Source organism: Ictalurus punctatus, chromosome 24 (genome assembly GCF_001660625.3).
Source record: "Ictalurus punctatus breed USDA103 chromosome 24, Coco_2.0, whole genome shotgun sequence".
NCBI lineage: Eukaryota > Metazoa > Chordata > Actinopteri > Siluriformes > Ictaluridae > Ictalurus > Ictalurus punctatus.
This window is the reverse complement of record NC_030439.2, coordinates 7,127,778-7,150,926: the sequence shown is the minus strand read 5'-3', so window position 1 is coordinate 7,150,926 and position 23,149 is coordinate 7,127,778. Positions and strand designations below refer to the sequence as shown.

The 23,149-nt window shown below is 38.6% G+C and overlaps 1 protein-coding gene across 2 annotated transcripts; it reads right to left on the bottom strand.

Annotated features, from left to right (window-relative positions):
- Positions 1-12,539: 12,539 nt before the first annotated feature.
- chst12a (carbohydrate (chondroitin 4) sulfotransferase 12a) lies at positions 12,540-22,237 on the bottom strand. 2 transcript variants are annotated; one of them, XM_017455104.3, is made up of 2 exons: positions 19,064-22,237; positions 12,540-17,224 (listed from the first exon to the last, which is right to left on the bottom strand). In XM_017455104.3, exon 2 carries the CDS (start codon positions 17,190-17,192, stop codon positions 15,882-15,884), a length of 1,311 nt encoding a protein of 436 aa, XP_017310593.1. In that variant the 5' UTR covers positions 17,193-17,224; positions 19,064-22,237; the 3' UTR covers positions 12,540-15,881. The 2 variants fall into 2 exon arrangements, with proteins under 2 accessions (XP_017310593.1, XP_017310592.1); XM_017455103.3 differs by having other exon boundaries at positions 21,977-22,236.
- Between the last annotated feature and the right edge of the window lie 912 nt (positions 22,238-23,149).

The following is a 23,149-nucleotide window of genomic DNA, read 5'->3' as shown; positions in this document are numbered from 1 at the left end:
CTTTAATGGTGTGAATTCTTTCTTGAGTTAATACTGATGTCTGGTGAAAATTTCATGCGAATAGCCTCATTGGAAATATATTTACTGAAAAAAATGTTGCTGCGTCCAATACTTATTTCCCCCACTGTAAATTTTTTGTTTAAATTTATATTATATATGAAAGTGAATGTGTTGAATTGAAGGAATCAAATCATTATTTTTAAGCACTTTCTGTTTTCTCTACAAGTTATGTATGTAATATACAGCATATGTTTTTACGGTATTTATTTGACACCCCGTACCTTTATGCCCTTTCCATAATAACCATACAGACATACACGATATCTTATTTATTTGGTAGATGTCAAGTACATGTGCTTAGTTGTCATGATACTTCTTAAGAACTGGTTTGACATGAATTCTTATGTTCTGATGGGTCAAAGTGATCAGATTACATTTTCTTTTCTGTAACTACTGCTATTTACAGTCCAGAAGTCTGAGACCACATAAAAGAAATTCCATTTAAAACAGAAAATAAACAGAAGGTTTTAGAATTTTGAAATATATAAAACCAAGAAAGTAAATGTTCAATATGTTTAATATGTAATATACAAGATTCTGCACTATTTCTACGTCCCTGTTTAAATCTAAGCAAATGTGTGATATAGATCACGTTAACTGCTTTGTACAAATGTTCAAGATTTTCCTCATGCCTAATCTCTTCTGTTGAAGAACGTGTTCAGACAAAACTCCAATTGATTTGATCTAAAATGGATCATAAGGATTTGCATAAACCTGTGGAGTCCATGCCAGCTTGAGTGCACACTGTCATTAAGCAAAACATGGACGTACCAAATACCAAGAAACTCTGAAATTCATGTAAACATTTCAAAGATTCTACTTTTCACTCAAATTGTTATCAGTAATATCATTTGTAATGAAAATGGTTGTATTAAATTAGAAAAGAACACAAAATAGAAGCATTTTCACTGTATGTGTACGTACACCGATCAGCCATAACATTAAAATCACCTGCCTAATATTGTGTAGGTCCCCCTTGTCTTGTGGCACCAAAACAGCTCTGACCCGTTGAGGCATGGACTCCACAAGACCTCAGAAGGTGTTCTGTGGTATCTGGCACAAAGACGTTAGCAGCAGATCCTTTAAATCCTGTAAGTTGCGAGGTGGGGCCTCCATGGATCGGACTTGTTTGTCCAGAACATCCCACAGATACTCGATCAGATTGAGATCTGGGGAATTTGGAGGCAAAGTCAACACCTTGAACCCTTTGTAAAGTTCCTCAAACCCTTCCTGAATAATCAGACCAGACGGGCTAGACACATGCATCAATGTGCTTTGGGCGCTCATGACTTTGTCACTGGTTCAACGGTTGTCCTTATTTGGACCACTTTTGGTAGGCAGTAACCACCGTATACCAAGAACACCCAAGAAAATACAATCACAAATTCACTTGTCAAAGTCACACAAGTCCTTACTCTTGCCCATTTTTCCTGCTTCCAACACATGAATTATGATGGGCTACAACAACAGGAGACCACATCAGGTTCTACTTCTGTCAGCCAAGAACAGAAAGCTGAGGCATGAGGACAGGAAGTGGGCACAGGCTCACTAAAACTGGAAAACCAAAGCAAAAGTCACACATGTCCCAAAGCAAAAGTCATCTCAAAAATGTCAAGTGGTTTCATGAACATGACAATGATTTCAGTGTTCTTCAGTGGCCTTCCCAGTCACCAGATCAGAATCCAATCCCTTTGCACTCAAAACAGCCTCAATTCTTCATGGCATGGATGCCACAAGATACTGGAAACATTCCTTTGAAATTCTGGTTGATGTCGACATGACTGCATCGCTCAATTCCTGCAGATTTTTTCAGGTGCACTTTCATCCTGTGAACCTCCTGTTCTACCACATCCCAAAGGTGTTCTATTGGGTTCAGATCCGGTGGCATCACCAAACTGTTGCATTCTCCTTTTGTGATGCTTTTCCAGGCTTGTACTGCGGCTTCTTTCAGTTGTTGTTTGTGGAGGGGTTTTTTTAATTTTTTTTTTTTTGTCCTTTGTTGTGTTGGCAGTGTGTTTTGGCTCATTGTCTTGCTGCATGATGAAGTTCCTCCTAATTAGATTAGATGCATTTCTCTGTAAATTGGTAGACAGAATGTTTCTGTAGACTTCTGATTTCATTCTGCTGCTACCATCATGAGTTACATCAATAAAGATTAGTGAGCCTGTTATGGAAGCAGACATGCAAGCTCAAGCCATGACACTACCTTTCTTCCTTTCTTTCTCCACACTTTGGTCTTTCATTCACTTTGGTAGAGGTTAATCTTGGTTCCAATCCTTTTTTTTTTCTTTGCAAATTCCAATCTGGTCTTATGATTTTTATTTACTTATTTAGTTTAAACTCACTCACTTTCACTCACTCAATTTTTTAAAATTATGGAAGCTTCTGTCATGGCCCCCGGGGGTGGTTTCATTCCGAACCACTAGAGGGCACCCTCATTCCCCAGGTAGAACTTCTTCTTCTGTTGTCTCCCTCATTTGCTGTGTAACCATATCCATGTGTTTGTTATTTTCCCTGCTTGATTAGTGCGCTTCTTAAGTTCCCCCTCAGTTGCTGGAGTATTACATCAAGTCAGGTTATGTTTGTGGTTTTTGTTTTATTATGTTTGGTTTATGCACTGGTTGTTTATGTTTAGTATTTTCTAGTTTTTCGGGGGGGGTTCGTTTTTCAGAGTTCTGGTTCCCTAGTGTTTCCTGTTCTTTGAGCCTGTTTCCCAGTGTTCTATCGGCAAAAAAGAAGTTCTGCGTGTGAATCCGTGTCCCTGGACTCTACCCTGGTGACAGCTTCATGTTCTGAATGAAGCAAACTTTAGACTGAACATCCACTGATCTGCTCAGTGTAACTGAAGATATCAATTTTGTGTTGTTTATTTACAACTCAGGCTTTCCCCCATGTGGAACTACAGTCTTTACAGCATTATCATCTGCACTGGGCCATTAACTCCAATCTCCCTTTAAGCAACAAAAGACTTCAATGTGCATCATTTTTGTTCTTTTAACCTTAATCCTATCCTTTCCAATCCTATCCATTAACCTTAAATTTATTATTGCAAAGTGTAATAAATCAGGGCATTAGAGCACAGATGATGTTGTCTAACCCTACAAGCATTAGGAGCACAAAGTGAATATAATGATCTAATGACTGTAATGGCTTTTTTTGTTTGTTTGTTTTTTAAAAACAATGTTACTCTTTTATATTTAAGTAAGATGTTTGCTTTAAAACAAGTTACTCCAGGTTATGCAGGCTCATCAACAATCTCCTGTGGGTGAATCGTGTGTGGGAAACACAACGATAAAGGTCCACATGGAAGCTCAATATGGGTCCTTCATTTTAATTCATTGCCCCACACCAACCACTTCATAAATCTTCCTAAAAGGCGACATCATTACTTGGGAGAAAGAGCTGTGTCGAGAGGCAGGATGAGTTGACTTGTTAGTTCTTAATCAACTTGAATGTATTCCAATGACAGATGTGCTGTAGATCATTATAATGAGTAGCAAGAAAAAAATTTCTCTTCCAGAAAAGGTTTTCTCTTCTACCTTGCCATAAATTAACGTTCACCAACATATGAGACAGTAGTCGTCACCTTTTAATTGACAATGTAATTGACCATTATATATAAATATTCTTTGATGCAGTATGCAGTTATATATAATCACAGATTAACCTAGAATTTTACCTATTTCTTCAAAAGGACAGACTATATTTGATGTAGTCATAGCAACAAGCCCAAATATGCCACTGGTTGATTTTACCATTAGCTTAATATGATAAATGTTATATCAGAAGTCCCTTTCCACAATTAACACACTAATCACGTTCGCTCACAGCCGACAAAGATGCTGGTTTATTTATGATTAATAAAACACTGTAAACGGCTTCATTAATAAAGCGGTCTAAACTAATATTGGCACCCTTGGTAAATATGAGTAAAGAAGGCTGTGAAAAATTTATTGTCTTTATTGTTTAAACTTTTGATCTTTTGTTCACAAAATTCACAAAAATACTCTGCACTCATGGATATCAAACAATTGCAAACAAAACACAGGTTTATTATATATATATATATATATATATATATATATATATATATATATATATATATATATATATATATATATATATGTCTTTGTTAAATATAGGTGTGCAACAATTATTGGCACCCTTTTAGTCAATACTTTGTTTTGGAGACTTTCTGACCCCAAGGCATAATTAACTTCTGCAGTTGCCCAGCTGTGATCCTGGCAAATTTTTTAGAGGGGGTAAAGAGAACCATCTCTATCAAAGATGGGGAGAAGTAAACTTCTCACTTTTTCATAGCATTCCTTAAATGTGTTGATAATACTACTAACATCCAATTTGCTGCCAAATGTGTCTTGTATCTTCATTTGTGAAATTACCTCTTATTGCTGACTTGGCCGAGTATTTTCTTGGTTTGTTGCCCAGTTCATTCACTGTCTTACAAGATGAAATTTCCATTCCGCTTTCTAGACACATTGGACGGGATGCCAGTCCATTACAGATACATTCACACCGATTTTGTGTAACCATTCCACCTACTGGCATGTTTTTTGGGAGATTGGAGGAAACCAGAGAGCCCAGAGGAAACCCATGAACATCCAGAGAAACCCAGTAACAGGATCAGACTAGGGACCATAAACAGTATTTGTGGATTATTGTGGATTACCAACATACAAATCTTTATTGGGTATTTCCACACAAACTTCCGAAATACTGGTGTGTAGTCAGATATTACACCATATATTGCGTATTTTACGTGCAGTCAGATATTATATCACAATAACATTGTGTGTATGATTAGTAAAAAAAAAAATAAAAAAACACATGAACACCTGAAGAAAAAGAATATTTCTGATATATAATTCTTCACGTATATCTTTTTTTTTTTTTTTTTTAATCTCTCTCTCGCTTAATCTTTAGTGCCTGCAGTTGGAAAGGCATGCTTTTCAATTAATAATAAAGTAACACTAGATACTAGGTTCTGGCTGGCAGCACCTGACCTTCAATTTATAGTGATACACTTCATTAGGAAATTGTGCATCAAGCAGTAGGCTACATAACTAGATCAGACTTCGATTATTCCATGGTTTGGATGTCTACTGTGTACGTGTCTTCAGCAATAAAGTGCACTAAATGCAATTGCTTTGGCAGTATATTATCTAGTTCTGTAGCTAGAATTTTGATTCAGCGTTAGGTTGTGTTTCAATCAGCCATGTATTTTATCATGTGTATCACACTGTCTGTCATTATGCAAGATATTAAATATTTATTGATTATTCTGTAGTGCAAAAGACACCTCAAAAAGAGGGAAGACAAAAACAAAAACAACTGCTGATCCTGTTCTCTGACAGAAATTGATCTTGAAATAATTCTAATAATATCATTTGAATATTATCATCTTTGAGCACCTGCCCCTCTAAATATCTCTACATAGCTCTGATGCTTAATGTGTGATTCAACTGTTAGTGGATGTCACATATTGATAGTCTGAAAAGAGGCAGTGGAAAGGATTCTGATGAATGATCTCGATGTCTGTATCTTTAGTTGAATTAGTGCCAGGATTAACCCTGGCTCAGCTGTTATTTACTGTTAGGCCACATCTGGATCCAGAAGTCTGGACCATTTCCTAGAGACAGGAAGTGGCAGCTGGCTGTTTTCTAATGCCACAGGCACACGGGTCAAGGGCACTCTCAAAGAACTACACTCACTGCATCATAAGGATCAAGGGGACAAGGGAAGAGCTTCATGAAATGCTTCCATTTTCGAGATCAGTGAAAGATGTACCTGTAATCACTAATGGATTTCCAAAAGGACACTGGAAGATGAAGGCATTGCTCCTAATCTAAGGTCATGAAATTTATTTGAATAAATAAAGGACCAAGTAAGTTGCCCCTTTTAATATGACAGATCCTCTGAAATATATTCGCATGTTTCCCCTTGTTTAACCTTGTCTTTACCATTAAAATATCTCCTTAGGTTAAAAGCGAAGTTGTAGTGACACTGACATCTGTTGGACTCCGTACAGCCTTAAGCATTGGCTCTAATTCAATAACAGAACGTTGTGTGATCACACTGACACACTGAGCTCACACTCTGGCCAGAATTAGCTGAGATCGCTTGATGCCAAATGTTGACCACCTCCCTCTATAGTAAACCTTGTGTAGACCTGAGCCACTTTGCAGGACTCCAGTTTAAATACTAATAGTACATACAATATATAACTGTGTGGGTTTTTTTTAACAGTCAGAGCTCAAGTCAAATGTAATAGTTAGATCTGTAAGCCTCAGGCTTCCACACCGTATGATACGATATTAATTCTTCAGGCAAAGAGTTCATATTTGACGATACCACTTAGTCTGCTGTGATACTATACAATACGATATGGTGTGATATAATAGCCTCTGATCAATATGTGACCAGCTTTGTTCAGAATCGGCGGCCCACCGTTAATTCACCAATGTTGATGATGTAGAGAAGAGAAAGATTATTAAGCAGCAGAGTTACAGGCAAATCTGAATTCTTTTTTTTTTTCCACAACAACTGTCTGTCCTTTTTTTAATGATAATTGATTTGTCATTATCATCAATTAGTAGCAATTTCTAATAAATTATAATTGTCATGAATCTGAGAAGGAACTCTGACTACAGTACCCAGCAGCCACTGCATCAGTGTCACATGACCACCTGCACCTGATTCATGTTTCTGTTAAAGAGCACTCATGTATATAGCCACTTAGCCAGGTTGCACTGCATTTCTTGTCTCACGGTGTTTTACTTTACCTTTGTCCTACTGATTGTGGTTTGTTTATTAGTTTATGTGTAATCTTTGCCACAGTGTTTTGCCTCTTAGTCATAGTGTTCTTGTACGTTTATTTGTGTTTGTCATTAAAACAACTGCATTTATGTTGTTGTTTAAACGTGGTCTGTTCACTTTGGTTAATTACATTACCCACAATGCCTTTTGACTAGCTGCTCATAGTGGCACCAGTGGGACTTAGTCCTTGCTTAATTTCATCTTTACCTGAAGAGAGCGATGCAGCAGCACTTTAGCAGTAATTTATTCTGTCCAAGTGGCTCGCCTCCTCATCTGTGCACGCTGCTTAAACGGATCAGGTTCCAAACCTTCAACTTTCAGAGATCGTTGATTGCAAACTAGCCAAGCCAGGTTTCTGCAGCAACTCAACGCAACTGCATCTTAAAGCTACATTTTTATTCTGGAACATTGAATCTTCCTCTTTTGTTTTTAGGAGCTAACAGTAAAGCCTGACTGTTATCCCTTAGTTGTGAGATCTGTTCATTTTTTTTTTTCTCCTATTAAACACCATTGTAACTGCGCTAGCAATGCCCCCTTGTGACATTAGAGCAGCACACAACTGCTAACTGCTTCTCACAGGAATGACAAAATCACAGCATCAGTCAACAGCTTAGCATCAGAATCACTAAGCACATCACAAATATTTCAATACAAACACATGAATGTGTTTAAGGGTGGACGGGTCAAAGTGACCATACTGACCCCTGTCCACCTCCAAAAGCACCTACAATAGGCATGAGCATCAGAACTGGACCATGGAGCAGTGGAAAAAGGTGACCTGGTCTGCTGAATCGCATTTTCTTTTACATCATGTGGATGACCGGGTGTATGTGTATTGCTTACCTGGGGAAGCGATGGCACCAGGATGCACTATGGGAAGAACATAAGCTGGCAGAGGAAGTGTGATGCTCTGGGAAATGTTCTGCTGGAAACCTTGGGTCCTGGCATTCATGAGGATGTTACTTTGAAACGCACTGTACCACCTACTTAAACATTGTTACAGACCAAGTACACACCTTCATGGCAACGGTACTCCCTAATGGCAGTGACCTCTTTCAGCAGGTTAATGCTCCCTGCCATACTGCAAAAATTGTTCAGGAACGGTTTGAGGCACATGATAAAGAGTTGACGGTGTTGACTCGGCCTCCAAATTCCCCAGATCTCAATCTGTGCAATGTGCTGGACAAATAAATTCAATCCATGAAGGCCCCACCTCACAACTTACAGAACTTAAAGGATCTGCTGCTAATGTCTTTGTGCCAGATACCACAGAACACCTTCAGAGGTCTTGTGGAGGCCATGCCTTGACGGGTCAGAGCTGTTTTGGTGGCAGAAAAGGGGACCTGCACAATATTAGGCAGGTGGTTGTAATGTTATGGCTGATTGATGTATGTATGTATGTACAGTATATAAATATTCTTGACAGTTTTCTCTTGCTTTCCTTTAGATTGTCCGTTTAAAAGACAGTTACATGCTAGCTAGCTAAGTCATCCTCTCAGGCTCTAGGTAGCTCATGCTCAGTGTCTTTATTTCCCTAGCAACAGTATTCTCATGCCTTTAATTCCTTGAAGGACAAGTGGATCATGTATTTGCCTCCTCGAAGGCATGCATTTTCCCAACTTTCCTTTCGAATGCACATAAGCTGTACTTCTCAATGGTTAGGACAGCAAAATAGAGTCTGAAATTTCCAGTTGTTCACAAAGAGATACATGGATTTCTCACTGACACTTGGGGGGGGGTACTTTTTATTTATTATTTCCATTTATCAAGACCTTGTCTAAACACACCGGACGTCACACTCAAAATTGCATACACATCTAGCTCTAATATGCACATCTAAATATAACACAAACATCTAGCTATAAAACACAAACCTATCTAAAACATCAGTTATATCAGTTGTGTGTTACTGCCTATATGATTATATAAAAAGTTTAGCTTATGTCTATGGAAGAAAAGTCTTGTGTGGTGAATTCAAGCTGAATCTCCGAGAGCTGAGTTAGGGGATGGGGAAAGTAAAGACGAGTATACAATGGCATGTTTATCATCTACAAAACATGAGATTATGGAAATGTTGGAGAAAACCTTTTGTTTGTGCTTGCAATGTGATTAAAACAGAGAGACAGAAAGAACACACAAATAAGCCCGCAATAAAAGCTGGTGAAGCAGACTACTTTAGGTATAAGCACGCGCTTTGTTGAGGTATTATTGGCACTGAAACTCATACAACACAGATGTGATATACAATACATAAGCAATATACATCATAAACACGCAGGAAATGGCATAATAAGTACATAGATAGCAATAAGTAGGCACCAATTCTTGTTCTGAGGGAAGGTCATCTCCTTGATGCTATACAAAACGTTATACAGAGGAGAATTTATTATTGTTATGACCCTGATGGGTAAATAAAAAAATCTTTCGTTGAATAAATAAGGAAAGCACATGGTCACAGGGTGGTAACGCTGCTTTAATAATTCTTTTCAGTGTCTGAAATGAAACAGCATGGAAGGAGCTATAGGCAATGATCATTCAAGCGTTTTCATACGTGACAAGTATCACGTCCACCATGGACAATTCCCCCCCGACCATCAGTGGGCACCCTCACTCACATTTCTGAAATTCTTCTTTTAAGGTCTGCCCATGTCCTTGCTTGATTGTGCACACCTGTTTTGTGTTCCTCTAATTAGTTACCTCATTTAAGTTCTGTGTTTTCCAACCTTAGTTGTGAAGTATTGTGTGTATTGTTTGTGTTGTTGCCGTTATGGTATTTTTGTGCTGCTTTGATTTTCATGGTGAGTTTTTTTCTGTTCCTCGCCTTGCCCCACCTCGCCTCGCCTCAGTCTAGTCCTTTGTTTTAGTTTTTCTAGTTTTTGGTTGCTTTAGCTATGGGGTTTATATATAAAATAAATTTGTGTAATTGCATTCTACTCCCTGGGAATTCTTAACAAGTTGAATATGATAAATGTTCTTTAAAACTCCAAATGATCAAAGACCTCCATTAAGCCAAACTGATTTTGTGAGGAGTAATGAAGCCACCTGAACCCCAAAGCAATGCGTCAGAATTTAAAAATGAGAAAACATGCTTTTGTAATAATTGCTTTAATGGCCCTTAGATGTATAACCATACCAGAAATATCATTTAAATGCTACTGTATTGCAAATAATAATGGTTTTTCTGTCATTTAAACAAGCTTGCTTTGCGTCTTCTAGCGGTCAGTGTATGATAAAGACCCATGGTGATCCTTCAGTGTGGAGAGAATGCATTTGTGCAGCTTGATGCAAAACGAATAAAATGCACGTCTCCAAGCTTAAATTATGTACAACTGAGTGGTCTTTAATCGACATAGTCCTGGCCAAAAAAGCTCTCCTCCTCCCCATCATACAGTACTTGTCTGCATTCTGGACTGACACAAGCACTAAATCAGCATTTTTACATGCTCCCAGTCCTGACTGTTTGAAACTGTTTGCTTGGGGGGGGGTCAACTTCAGGACTATTTATGCTTTCTCTGTCCTTGGTATTCCCTATGGTTTCCTATTATGAAGAATATGTGATCCATGACCCCTGACTTGGATGCAGAATCGGGTTTGCGTTTAATCTCTTTAGCTTCTTGTCGGGGGGTGGATGGAACAGTTTGGTCCGAGTGTCAGGATTTTGCTCTTTATGCTTGTCAAAAGAAAACTTGGATGAAATCCTAAGACAATCTGTAAGTCTTTGTGCTCTGCCTGTGGCATTTAAAGGAAACATGGGAAGAGTATGAGTTAAAAAACTGGAAGTGAAAGTGCTGACAGTGTTTGGTTTGAGTCTACCGTCTCCACCAGACGGCCTCTTAACATGGTGCTCCATCCCCTGACCTTTTAGACAGCCAAAAGAACTCAGCCTCAGGTTGTCTTGTGGAGCAAACCTCTGTGTGTGTGTGTGTGTGTGTGTGTGTGTGTGTGTGTGTGTGTGTGTGTGACCATCAGAAAACCTGGGAGCACCGAAGAAAACAACCTGCTGCTTTCTCAGACAGATTAAGAAATTTCATAAACAAGATTTTCAGCCTAGAACGCTCAGGAATGAACTGAATCCGACTATTAATCCTAAAACCAGCCCCATATTTAAAAACACTCATAAGGTAAACACCATGACAGTTTACTTATCCCGGAATAATGTTTCTAAACTAATCCTGAGCATCTTTATCTTGTGTCACTCTATGATTTTATGATGCCTAATGGTCCTATTAACTCTCCGAATGTTTAAGTGAATCACACATATCATATGTGGCTTGCAAATGCTCCGGGGGAGACTTAATGTCTGATTTAATATGAGTCATTAGATCTTATTTATGTCAGTGCTGCTGCAGATTCAGAAGCAGGCTCGGGGAAGGTTATGTTGAATGAATAAAGCGCTTCACTGCCACCTAGTGAAGCAGTCATAAAATACAGATGAGCGCAGTCACTGGTTAAAAAGTCAAAGCTGGATTGCAAGACATTTGACTGCTTAAGCCTTTCATGCAGTGTCCACATTTAATCATAATTTGATTGAGTAAAATCCATATACGTGTGGGTTTGGTTTTATTATTATTATTTTTTTTAACTGTAATTCCTTTCTAGAAGATATAACTTTTACCTGATTACTAGGTGGCAAAAATAAAACTCTGCAATTTATAGTCAGGAAAATGCAGTAATTGAAATTGTAATCTCATACGTTGTTATTTTTGACTGTATGATATGTTCCACCATTGCTCATTGTTTCCATCCGGCAACAATTTACCAACTACCCCTCTTCATTGCGTTGTTTATTTTTTATTTATTTATTTATTTATTTTTTAAATTATATACATATTTATTTTAACTAATTCAAGTAATACAAATCCATCCAAAAGAAACAAACATATATTTTTTTATGTAAATGTAATAATTCATGCAGTAGAGGGTTCATTATATGGTGAAAATGTACGTTTGGGAATCAAAAAAGGTTTTGTAGTGACTCGATAATGTAGAAGTCATAAAATAAAATATAACATCTATAACAAAGTTTTGCTGAAAAGAATAGGGTGCTTAAGTCTTTTACTAGTACTGTATACATTATATATTTATATATTACAATCCATCAATCCATCCATCCGTCTTCTATACCGCTTATCCTCTTCAGGGTCACGGGGAACCTGGAGTCTATCCCAGGGAGCATCGGGCACAAGGCGGGGTACACCCTGGACAGGGTGCCAATCCATCGCAGGGCACAATCACATACACACTCACACACCCATTCATACACTACGGACACTTTGGACACGCAAATCAGCCTACCATGCCTTTGGACTGGGGGAGGAAACCGGAGTACCCGGAGGAAACCTCCACAGCACGGGGAGAACATGCAAACTCCACACACACACAGGGCCACGGTGGGAATCGAACCCCCGACCCTGGAGGTGTGAGGCGAACGTGCTAACCACTAAGCGCCTATTACAATCCATTTACTTTTTAATATGTGATATTTAGATTGAATTAAAATACATTCATATCAATTTTACAATAGCCATTTTAAGTACATAAACAACAGGAAGTCTAAGAAATAATTTATAATTAAAAATAATTTATGCATGAGAAGGCTAAACAGAAATTTTGATGCATTTTGTGGCAATAAATATTTGACACAGTCAGAGTTTTACACCATGCATTAAGCTTTATTTTTTCTTTCAACATTGCATGACAAAAAGTCCTTAAAGTGAAATAAATCGTTTTTAAAAAATAATAATAAAAAAAAAAACCACCAGCCAAATACAAAACTGTATTCCAGATCAGTGCACTGGAGAATGTTTTCATTTATTTATTTATTTATTTCTTCAGTTGATGCAACATTAAGAAATACACATCACCTTTTTTTAATCACGAGCACAGCGATTTCCCTTCAAATGATTTTCATGACATATTCCATGCAAACACAAAACCTCACATCATCCAGCGCATTTATCTGGCAACGTTTCCATGAATATGTGGTACAAGAACATCAGGAAATACTGTGCGGATGTTTAACTGCGTTGTTGTTGTTTGAAAACTATGGGAATCAAGTGACGAAGATAACAGTGAAAATAATAGAAAAATTACTAAACAAATCTCACTAATACCAGAATAAAAAAAAAAAAAAAACACTTAAATTATTTCCCATTGTTTAACTAGGAAATGACAACAACAACAACAAAAAAAAAGAAAAACCCCAAATCTGACCCATTTACAAAAATACCTGTACATTATACATATTTATTTTTTGTGTAAACTTTTTCCTTCTTATCTTAAGAAAGGCACTGCTAGCACCCGGTGCAGTGCCTCCTCCAGTACAGCTGTTGATGTTGGTTTAAGCTTAGACAAGAGCGCGCACGCACGCACACACGCACACACACACACACACACTACAACGTTCATCCTCTGACCTACTAGAGACAGACTGTGCTTCATAACTCTACTGCTCTCTCTACGGCATCTCACCAAAGCTGGAACACGTTCCTGTTTCTCAGAAACAGCATTCTCATCCAATAGCAGAACTACTCCATGTGCAAAACACAACACGCGAACATCCGAAACTTCCCACATAAAATTCCTCCCAAAGTCCCTATACAAGCTTACTTTACTCTAGAGCAAATCAGTCGCCTAAAGTTAATTGTTTACCGTTTAAGGGTCTTGTATAAAGATTTGTGCTTGAAGATGTGCTGCATGTCTGCTCAGCCTGCATTTAGACGAGACAATACTCCAACCAGGAATCGTCTGCTAAATGCTAAGTCTACCAGAACAAGCTAAACTTGTCCACAATCTTTGAACAGCTCTTGAGAGATGTATGTTTAAAATAAAATAAAAAATGTAAAAAAGCAAACGGCACACATGCTAGCATCTGTGGCACACTGAGGCTGCGTCCCAATTAGCACCTGACCGATTTGATCGTTTTGCCGATTAATCAGCATCGTTAACCAGCAGTTTTCGGCAAATATTCACACCGATAGTTTTTCCTGGTTGCATCGGGAGCGGCTGAGAAGGGTCGGTTGTCATTATACAGTACGAGAGCGGCCTCTGAAGGTGAAATTATAAACTATCACTCTCAAATTTTGTTGTGTTATTTGAAGTGTTTTTTTGTTTGTTTTTAAATCATTTTGGATGTGTCTATTTTTTTGTTATTTGGAGTGAAAAAGAAAATCAAGGGAATGGTAAATTAAATGATCTAGTATAAATGATTTAATGAATAATGAATGAAGAAAAGCTGAAATGCGACGAGGAGTTTGTTCACGGTGACGGTGCGTGTAACTAGGCAACGACGCTCTCTTCCGTTACATGACGTGTTAGTATGTCCCAGTTACATGCTCTTTTGCCACGCACTCAAAACCATGTACTTTTCCTTCCCAAAAAGAGTCCATACTTTTAGTGCATAGTATAAGTAGGCGAATTGGGACGCAGCATGACGTTAAGAGAGAAACGAATACAAATCACGAAAGGAAAGATGCCACAATGACCAACACAAGCTCCACCCTGCCAACCCCATCGCCTTGATTTTAAAAAATGTCCTTTTGGCTCCTGTTAAACGTTAAAACATTCGTAAAAACAGATGTTGTAACACACGTAACACTTTCATTAAACAGCAATAACAGAAATAATTTATGTGGAGTGCATATTAGAGCCAATACTACTCAGGCGTTTCTTTTCTTTTTTAAGTAAACATCTGCAAATCCATTTGCACTCAATACATTTTAAATGAGGTCTGAAAAAGTGTTCGCATCCTGAGGTGGGTGATAAAAATGCAAATACTATGCAAAAAAAATAATAATAATTTTTTTTAATGAGGTGATGTCTACACACAAGCCATGCGTAATGAGTGCCAACAAAATGTTTTGTTGCTACAGGAGTGCAGTGAATCCTTTCCTTTATAAAGCTAAAAGTACGTTCTTCCAAAATAACTGCTTCTCTTGGCGCAAAAATATAAAAATATCCTATATATTCTATGTGCACTGCCCTAATGTGCAGAACATAGCAGTTGCATGTTCAAGCTGCATACTTCTTTAAAAAAATTCAAATAAAATAAAAGAGGGGGGGGGGGGGACGTATGACAGCTGATTGAGGGCACTAAGAAGAATACTTTACAAAACAACTATCATAATTCTCGTGTTTTATCGAAAATAATTACAACCTAGATCTTCGCCTGACTTGACAGTACGGCACTGCATTCCAGACAGATGTGTTTTCAGAAGAAGATAAAGAGTATCAATCTAAAACTTTGAACGTAACATCTGTTAACATCTGTTTTCACTCTAATGAACTTTTTCTAATGCCTGTGAGATAAACAAACCGGAGCATTCCCACAGAGATAAGGGATGCAAATCAGACCAAAAAAAAAAAAAATCTATTCATTAACCAAATGAATTACTAATGGAAGGCCGTTTCCGTCACAGAGAAAAATAAATAAATAAAAAAGGTCATTGCGATTTTTAGTTCTCAGAATTTCGAGTTTAAATCTCACAATTCTGACTTTATTTCCCACTATTGTGAGTTAACGTCTCAATTCTGACAGTTTTCGCACGATTTTGACTTTACTACTCGCAATTACGAGTTTAGGTCTCACAATCCTGGCTTTTTCCCCCCGCAGTGTAGACGTCCACTTGACTCTGTACCTGAAATGTGACTAATTTCAGGTAACGGGTGCGCGCCAGTGTCTGGTTTTCCTTGTCTTGACTAGATGTTGAGTGTTACTCTTTTATAGCCTATTTAGAGAGAATGATTGAAGCTTTGTCAGTGCATTCTTTGACATTTAAATTGTGAGGGGGAAAAAATGTGCAATTCTGAGAAAAAGGCTGAATTGTGAGATATTAACTCTAAAAGGCAGAATTGTGAACTGAAAATTGTCTGAAAAAAGTCCTGAGATTTAAACTCTCAATCACCTGTTTTATTTTATTTCTCCATGGCGGAAATGGACAGTTGAATAACCCACAGCAAGAAAATACTTCGCTGTCTAGAAACAAATTTCACTCGTGTAAAAGCTTCTCGGGTTTAGGATACCCAAACAGTCTGAAGTCAGCCTCGTAGAGCTTGTACAACTGTCTCCGTGATTCGTAAGGTATGTTGGCGAACCAGTCCTGCTCCCAACTGCTGACAGTCCTGTTGTGATGACTCGGTGGGAACTGGACAACGTTGTCCACGCGCAGGATCCGCAACAGATGCTCAGCGTCCTCGTCCAAGGTCTCCAGTTTTCCCACAAAGTCGTAATTTATCTGGCAAGGGTGGCACAAGCGGTGCATCTGCCTCCAGTGCTCGTTAAATGGCATTTCCTTCTCTGTGTTCGGATCTAACAGATACTGAATAAAGTTTGAAAAGGTGGGTCGGATTCCAGCAGCGAAAGCGTCCACCACGGACGCCGGCGGGTCGACGTAGTTGCTGTATCTTTTCAGCATTATCACAGCAAATCGTTTGTAGAAGTCCTCGTTCTCCAGCTCAAACTTGTTGCGGTAGGCCGAGATGAGACGCACGAAAGGATCTCGGACGAACAGGAACTTGGTGTACTTCTTGAGTTTGATTTTCATCAAATGACGAGAGAACTTGCCGTAGCGCTTCCAGAACTTGTTGAAGGTGAAGTGCATGCTGCTGTTGTGGATGAGCTCGACGGGGATTTCCAGAGGATCCTGGTAGGGTGAGCCGTTCACCATCAGGCTCTCGCTCAGCACGATCATGATGCGCTTCCAGTTGGTGCACGCCACCTTGGGGACGTAGCAGTAGATGATCCCGTGTCGATCGTCCACGATCAAGTGGTCCAGCTCCTTGTTGGGGATGTCATCAAATGTCCTGTTCTTGCCCGGGAAGTCAAAGCTGCTGTTGCTGCTGCAAAGATCGTGCATCAACTGCTTCCTACTGTCCTGCCTTTGCTTCTTCTCGATGGCGATCGGGGTCAGGTGGATCTTCCACTCGCGCCTGGGGACGAATCGTTCTTCTGGTTTTTCTGAGGACTGGTTGTGAGTCTCACCGGGCGGCGTTTCAGCTCTCACTTGCTCCGTTGGGTCGGCGGTGCCTTCCAGGAACTGGTTGACAAAAGCGTCAATGTCGGCCAGGAACGAGCCGTCCTTGTCGTCCTCGGCTTTGTTTTTGGCAGCTGCGTTACTCTCAGGTGAGAGGCGGGATGGATGAGGTCCGGATATGGTTGTGTGCTGGTAAAAATGGGTGGCTCCAACATCATCCCAGTAGATGATGATTAGCAGGATCATGAAGACAGAGCCCAGGATGAGAAAGATGCGAAACAGCCTTGTCTTTCCCATTTTGTCAGGTTTGGACAGAGAGAGTTCCATTCTCACCGAAGCTCCATATCACCATCAGTCATCTGGATAGGAAGCAGTTTATCAAAGGAGAAGAGGGGGAAATAAATCAATATGGATTCAACATCCTTAATTTAATTAATTTAATGTAATTTTCATACGTATATAGCGGGCACACACAGAACCTCTCTGTCTTTATATATGTACTTCACTTGCAACATTCATAAGCAGAGAAGAAAAATTTCTAATCAAATAACTAAAGTCACAAGCAGTCGAGAGTAAACCTGATTTGAACGCTATGGCTGTAGGTGCCTACACAGCTCTGTTATAGTATGCTGGTGTTACTTGAACAAGGTCTAACCCTGAAATGATATTTCTTCAGAGAGCAGCGAGATTGTGAGACTTCTTACGTCCTTATTTTATTAATTTTTTTAAACATGCGAGTCTATGTCATCAGAGGAAACGAAGTGACTTCATGGTGACTGTTCGATTAACTGTACAGTAGTACTCAAACGTGTCTGAACAGTAATGATGGGCAAACTGCTTTGACTGTGTATCCCACCATTGATTGTACAAAACATTTCGATTTTTAATTGCTTCTCAAACCACATGTTCATAGATTGCAGTCTATCTTATAGGCGATAAGATTTACTGCTAACAGAAAAGCACTGTAGCACTTACTTAATGGCTAAAATCCCAGGCGTATGATTGTGGAGTTAGTGGAGAAGCCAAATAAAATAGGACACATAAACTACTGTATCCAGAGCTACCCTGTGTGTCCTCAACAATATAATTCACATAATCAGTTTACAAGTATCGTGCTTCATATTCACATTCAATATCATTATATAACACATACACATTCAGCACAAAGGTATTTAGTGGGAATAAAACCCCAGGAGAATAAACAAGCTAGCTAACTGACTAAATATAGACGAGTTACTCTGACACGAATCGTTATTAATTAGGTAATTACAGTGGGGGAAATAAATATTGGAAGCGTCAACATTTTTTTTCAGTAAACATATTTCCAATGAGACTATTCACATTAAATTTTCAACAGATTTTGGTATTAACTCAAGAAATCCACACATATAAAGAAATCCAAACATTAAAGTCCATAAATAAAGTTGTGTGTAATAAATAGTAATGACACAGGGAAAAAGTATTGAACACGCTAACTGAAATGTATTTAATACTTCGTGGAGAAGCCTTTGTTTGTAATGACGGCTTCAAGACACTTCCTGTATGAAGAAATTAATTGGCCGCAGTATTCAGGTGTGATTTTGTCCCATTCTTCTAAACATATTGTCTTTAAATCTTGTTCAATTGGATTGAAGTCAGGTGATTGACTGGGTCATTCTAACACCTTGATTTTTATTCTCTGAAACTAATTCAGAGTTTCCTTTGCTGTATGCTTTGGATCGTTGTCCTTTTTTGTTATACCTTTTGTTCTACTGTCATTCCTCTTTCTAACACACAACTTTATTTATGGACTTTAATGTTGTGAATTCTTTCTTTGTGGATTTGTTGAGTTAATACTGATGTCTGGTGAAAATTTCATGTGAATAGCCTCATTGGAAATATACTTACTGGAAAAAAAATGTTGACACATCCAATACTTATTTCCCCCACTGTACATAACCTGATTAGCAAGCTACCTTGCAGACTGTAAAATTTATAATAATAATAATGCTACCTCCCAGGAAATCCAGTGATACTAGTTAGATACTAACATTAAGTAGTCGTAATATTTAAACATTTGGAATGCATCCTGGAAACACTCGGCCCGAGGTCGGAGAATTCACCCCAGACCAGACACCAATCCACTGCAGCGAAGCACACATGCACGCTCTTGTTTCTTATTCACACCTGGGGCAATTAAGAGTAACAATTCCACCTACCTGCATGTTTTTTGAAAAGTGGAAACCAAACCCCAGATCCTTTAGCTGTGAGATGGTAATGTGACCCACTGCAACCTGCCACATTAGTAAAGTTTTACACATGAAGTCATGTCAGTCAGTATAGACTTTGAATGAGCAGTTGAAGACAACCGCCACACCTTTGTCACAAGACTGGATGATGACGAAGCAGAAAAAAAAGCCTGTTTTGTCAGTATTTTATCTGTGGAATTTTTGGCAACATTTTTGTTCTTGATGCTTATCAGGCTGGAAAAGGTTACAAAACAATCTCTAAACAGTTTGGACTCCATCAATCCACAGTCAGATAGATTGTGTACAAATGGAGGAAATTCAAGACCATTGTCACCCTCCACATGAGTGGAGACCAACAAAGATCACTCCAAGAGCAAGACGTGTAATAGTCTGTGAGGTCACAAAGGCGTCCAGGGTCACGTCTAAGCAAATAAAGGCCTCTCTCACATTGTCTAATGTTAATGTTCATGAGTCCACCATCAGGAGAACACTGAACAACAATGATGTGCACAGGAGCCTAGAACAAAATAGAATTTTTGTTATAAATGAGAAGCGTTATGTTTGGAGAAAGTAAAACACTACATTCCAGCATAACAACCTTATCCCATCTGTGAAACATGGTGGTGTATGTGTTATGTGCATGTAGTATGATGGTTTTGTCCTGTTTTGCTGCATCTGGTCCAGGACGACTTGCCATCATTGATGGAACAATGACTTCTGAATTATACCAGTGAACTCTACAAGGCGGTCACACCAGATACTGAAAGCAAAAGTACACATACTTTTTCCACTCACAGATATATAGCATTGGATCATTTTCCTCAATCAATAAATGAATAAACGTATAATGTTTTTGACTCCTGTGTTTAATAGGGTTTTCTTTATCTACTTTTAGGACTTGTGTGAAAATCTGATGATGTTTTAGGTCATATTTATTCAGAAATGTAGACACGTGGTTTCTTCACTATGTCGAGGCCCTTTGTGGTCACTTTTACAGCCTAAATAGTGGGCAGCTCTTTAAAAAGTGACCTAAATTTAACAACAACAATAATAATAATAATAATAATAATAATAATAATACATGCACATGATGGACAATCAATTTTTAAATTAAATTTTTTTGCATAATAATTTTTAATAATCTACTAAAATGGCCAAACTAAGGTTGCAAGCACACATGACATGCGTATAGCAACCTAAAATAGCAAATGGTAACATTTCTCTTTCTTTCTTTGACAGTAACCACTTCTGTTTTTGCACTTTTTAATTTGCTAGTAAGTTTCCTGGTGGACAGGGGAAAAGGAGCGAGGCATGGATGGCCAGAGATGAAGGCGTATCATGCAGGAGTCACAGCATCTGCTTGTGCCACCATATGGTCTCATGACTGATCCAAATCCCACAGACATGCAGTACGCAGTTTATATAAAAGTTGTTCTAATATAAATCCAACCTCATGTCTGGGTTTTCCCTTGGCATACTAAAACCGTATTCGGACTGGATTTGTTTTTTTTTAACACGTCTCCTCAGTGATAAAACTCTCTCATCCGTACAGCAATAAAATGAGCACACGAGGAGCAAGTTTCTAAAAGGTTACATTTTCTATGAACCGGGATGTTCATATGATTATGTGGTCATATGATCACACACCATTCACAGCAGGGCATCTAAGCAGTCGAAGAAGCACTGGAGGAGAGAGAAGCCTGTACATTTCTCAGAGAAGGATGGAGAAAAACACTAACATGGCTGATCCGGAAGGAAATAAAGTCACAGAGGAGCTCCTGTAAAATACCAAATTACCCCAGAACCTGATTTCAAATTAATCCTGTTCGAATAGGGCTTACACTATTTGAAAAAAGTAAATGGACACAACCTCATCATCGCCTCGTTTCCTACGTCCCGATCTACTAATTAGCATACGAGACCCTGATTGGTTTAGGCTGGCAAGAATGTTTTGTGAAGTCACAAAATGTTATGTCCTCTTCTTCATCCTTCTTAAGCGGAAGTATCGATAGTACTGAACGGAAAATGTGAAACTAGCCCTGAAAAAAATACATGACCTACATACAAACCGTTATCGTCATCATCATCATAACCCTGCTGAAGGAAAGAAAACAAAACAAAACGATAGAAACCCTCAAACAATTTTTAACGGTTATAATGGGAACAGAAACTGGAAACTCTAATAGATCCTGTAGGTCTCTACTGGTCATCTGTAGCCTTCTAGCGGTGGCATGTTATGTCTAGTGGATACCATTAAGAACCAATAGAACACCATTGACATTTGGTAATGGTTTTAATGGTTAGCTGCTGGTTTGTAATGGTATTTGTAGTGGAAACCGTTAGAATTTCGGTAACGGTTTGTTTTTTCCACAGCAGGGAAGACATCCAAGAGGGGTTAGTAATTTATAAATCACACTCCTGACTACAATGTTTTGCACTGATGTTATATATCCTATATATCCTATCTAATGCTCTACTGCTTTAATTCTGCTGAATACAATGTAGCTCTTTGACACCATGTGTCTCTCTCTCTCTCTCAAACGAGCAAGAGAGAGAAACCTAAACCCATTTCCACTTATTACACAAACCATTACACATCTACACACAGTATCGTCTTCTTTATTCACTTAAAACAACTGTACTGAAATGATACACAGAGTCTGGGCGAACACGTTTCAGAGACACTTTTTTCTCCATTACAAGACTCTCTCTCTCTCTCTCTCTCTAACAAAAACAAGCCGCACACAAGCCTCTGTTTGTTCCTGTCTCGAAACACAAGTTGTATAAAATGCACTAGCTTCGTAAACACCGATACAGAGGAGTAAACAACGTGTGTAAACATGGCTGGGAGTACTGTATGTATGTATGTATGTATAAGCTCACCTCAAGACCCTCCACCCAGACGTCGTCGTCTCCTCCGGAATGATGTGCGGCCGCGTTTCGCAAGATCAGATGAGATCTCGGAAACCTCGCGAGATTTCAGCAACTGCCGTTATTATTACACGGCTTCATAAACCATGAAGTTTTAGGTACTTGTCCTAAATAGTAGTTATATTTGAAAACATAATCGGTAAAACAAAATAAATTAAAAAAACATTGTGAGGGGGGAAAAAAGGAGAAAAGGGAAGCCTCGGCGTGAGTGTAAAACACGGCCAACCTTCTTCCTCATCAGCACCGTAGAATAACGGTTTAATAACAAGGCCACGGCCACGTCATCGAACAGGCTCCGCCCCCTGCGCACTTTAATTAGAATTCACAGTTAACTACTGTAAAATATTAGAAACTCTTATGTAACAAATTTTGCCTTTCAAATCTAATCTAATGCATGTATGTTTACATTTTATATAACATGGTAATAAGACATTTCTCTTTTCTATTGCCATATCAAAAATACATACTATGCAGTACAAACACTATAATTATTTTTTTTATTATTTATTATTTTTTTTTAAAGAATGTGGACATCTGAGCATGATACCCATATATGCTTGCTGAACATCTTATTCCAAAGGCATGGCATTAATAGAACAATCCTTACCATTAGATTTTGGGTGGGGGGGTTCAGCCACAACAACATTAATTCAATTCAATGTTATTTGTATAGTACTTTTTACCATGGACATTGTCTCAAAGCAGCTTTACAGAAATATATAAACACAGGATATAGATTTTAAGTATGTGAATTTATCCCTATTGAGCATGCCAGTGGTGAGGGAAAAACTCCCTAAGATGATATGAGGAAGAAACCTTGAGAGGAACCAGACTCAGAAGGGAACCCGTCCTCATCTGTGTAACAACGGAAAGTGTGAAAATAAAAGAAAGTTCATTGTGGTTTTTATATGAAGTCTTTGTTGAACTAGTCCACTGTTCAACAAACGAGATCCGAGTGCAAAATTGTACATGGTAATTGCAGTCCCAATGCCATAGTAGCAACCGTAGTTCTAGCATCCACACCGAGAACGTCCAAGTGGAATTGAGGTCCAAAACTATTTCATGGTACTTCAAGGTAGGGCATCCGGATGGATCACGCAGGTCCGGAGTGAAGAAAGTGTCAGG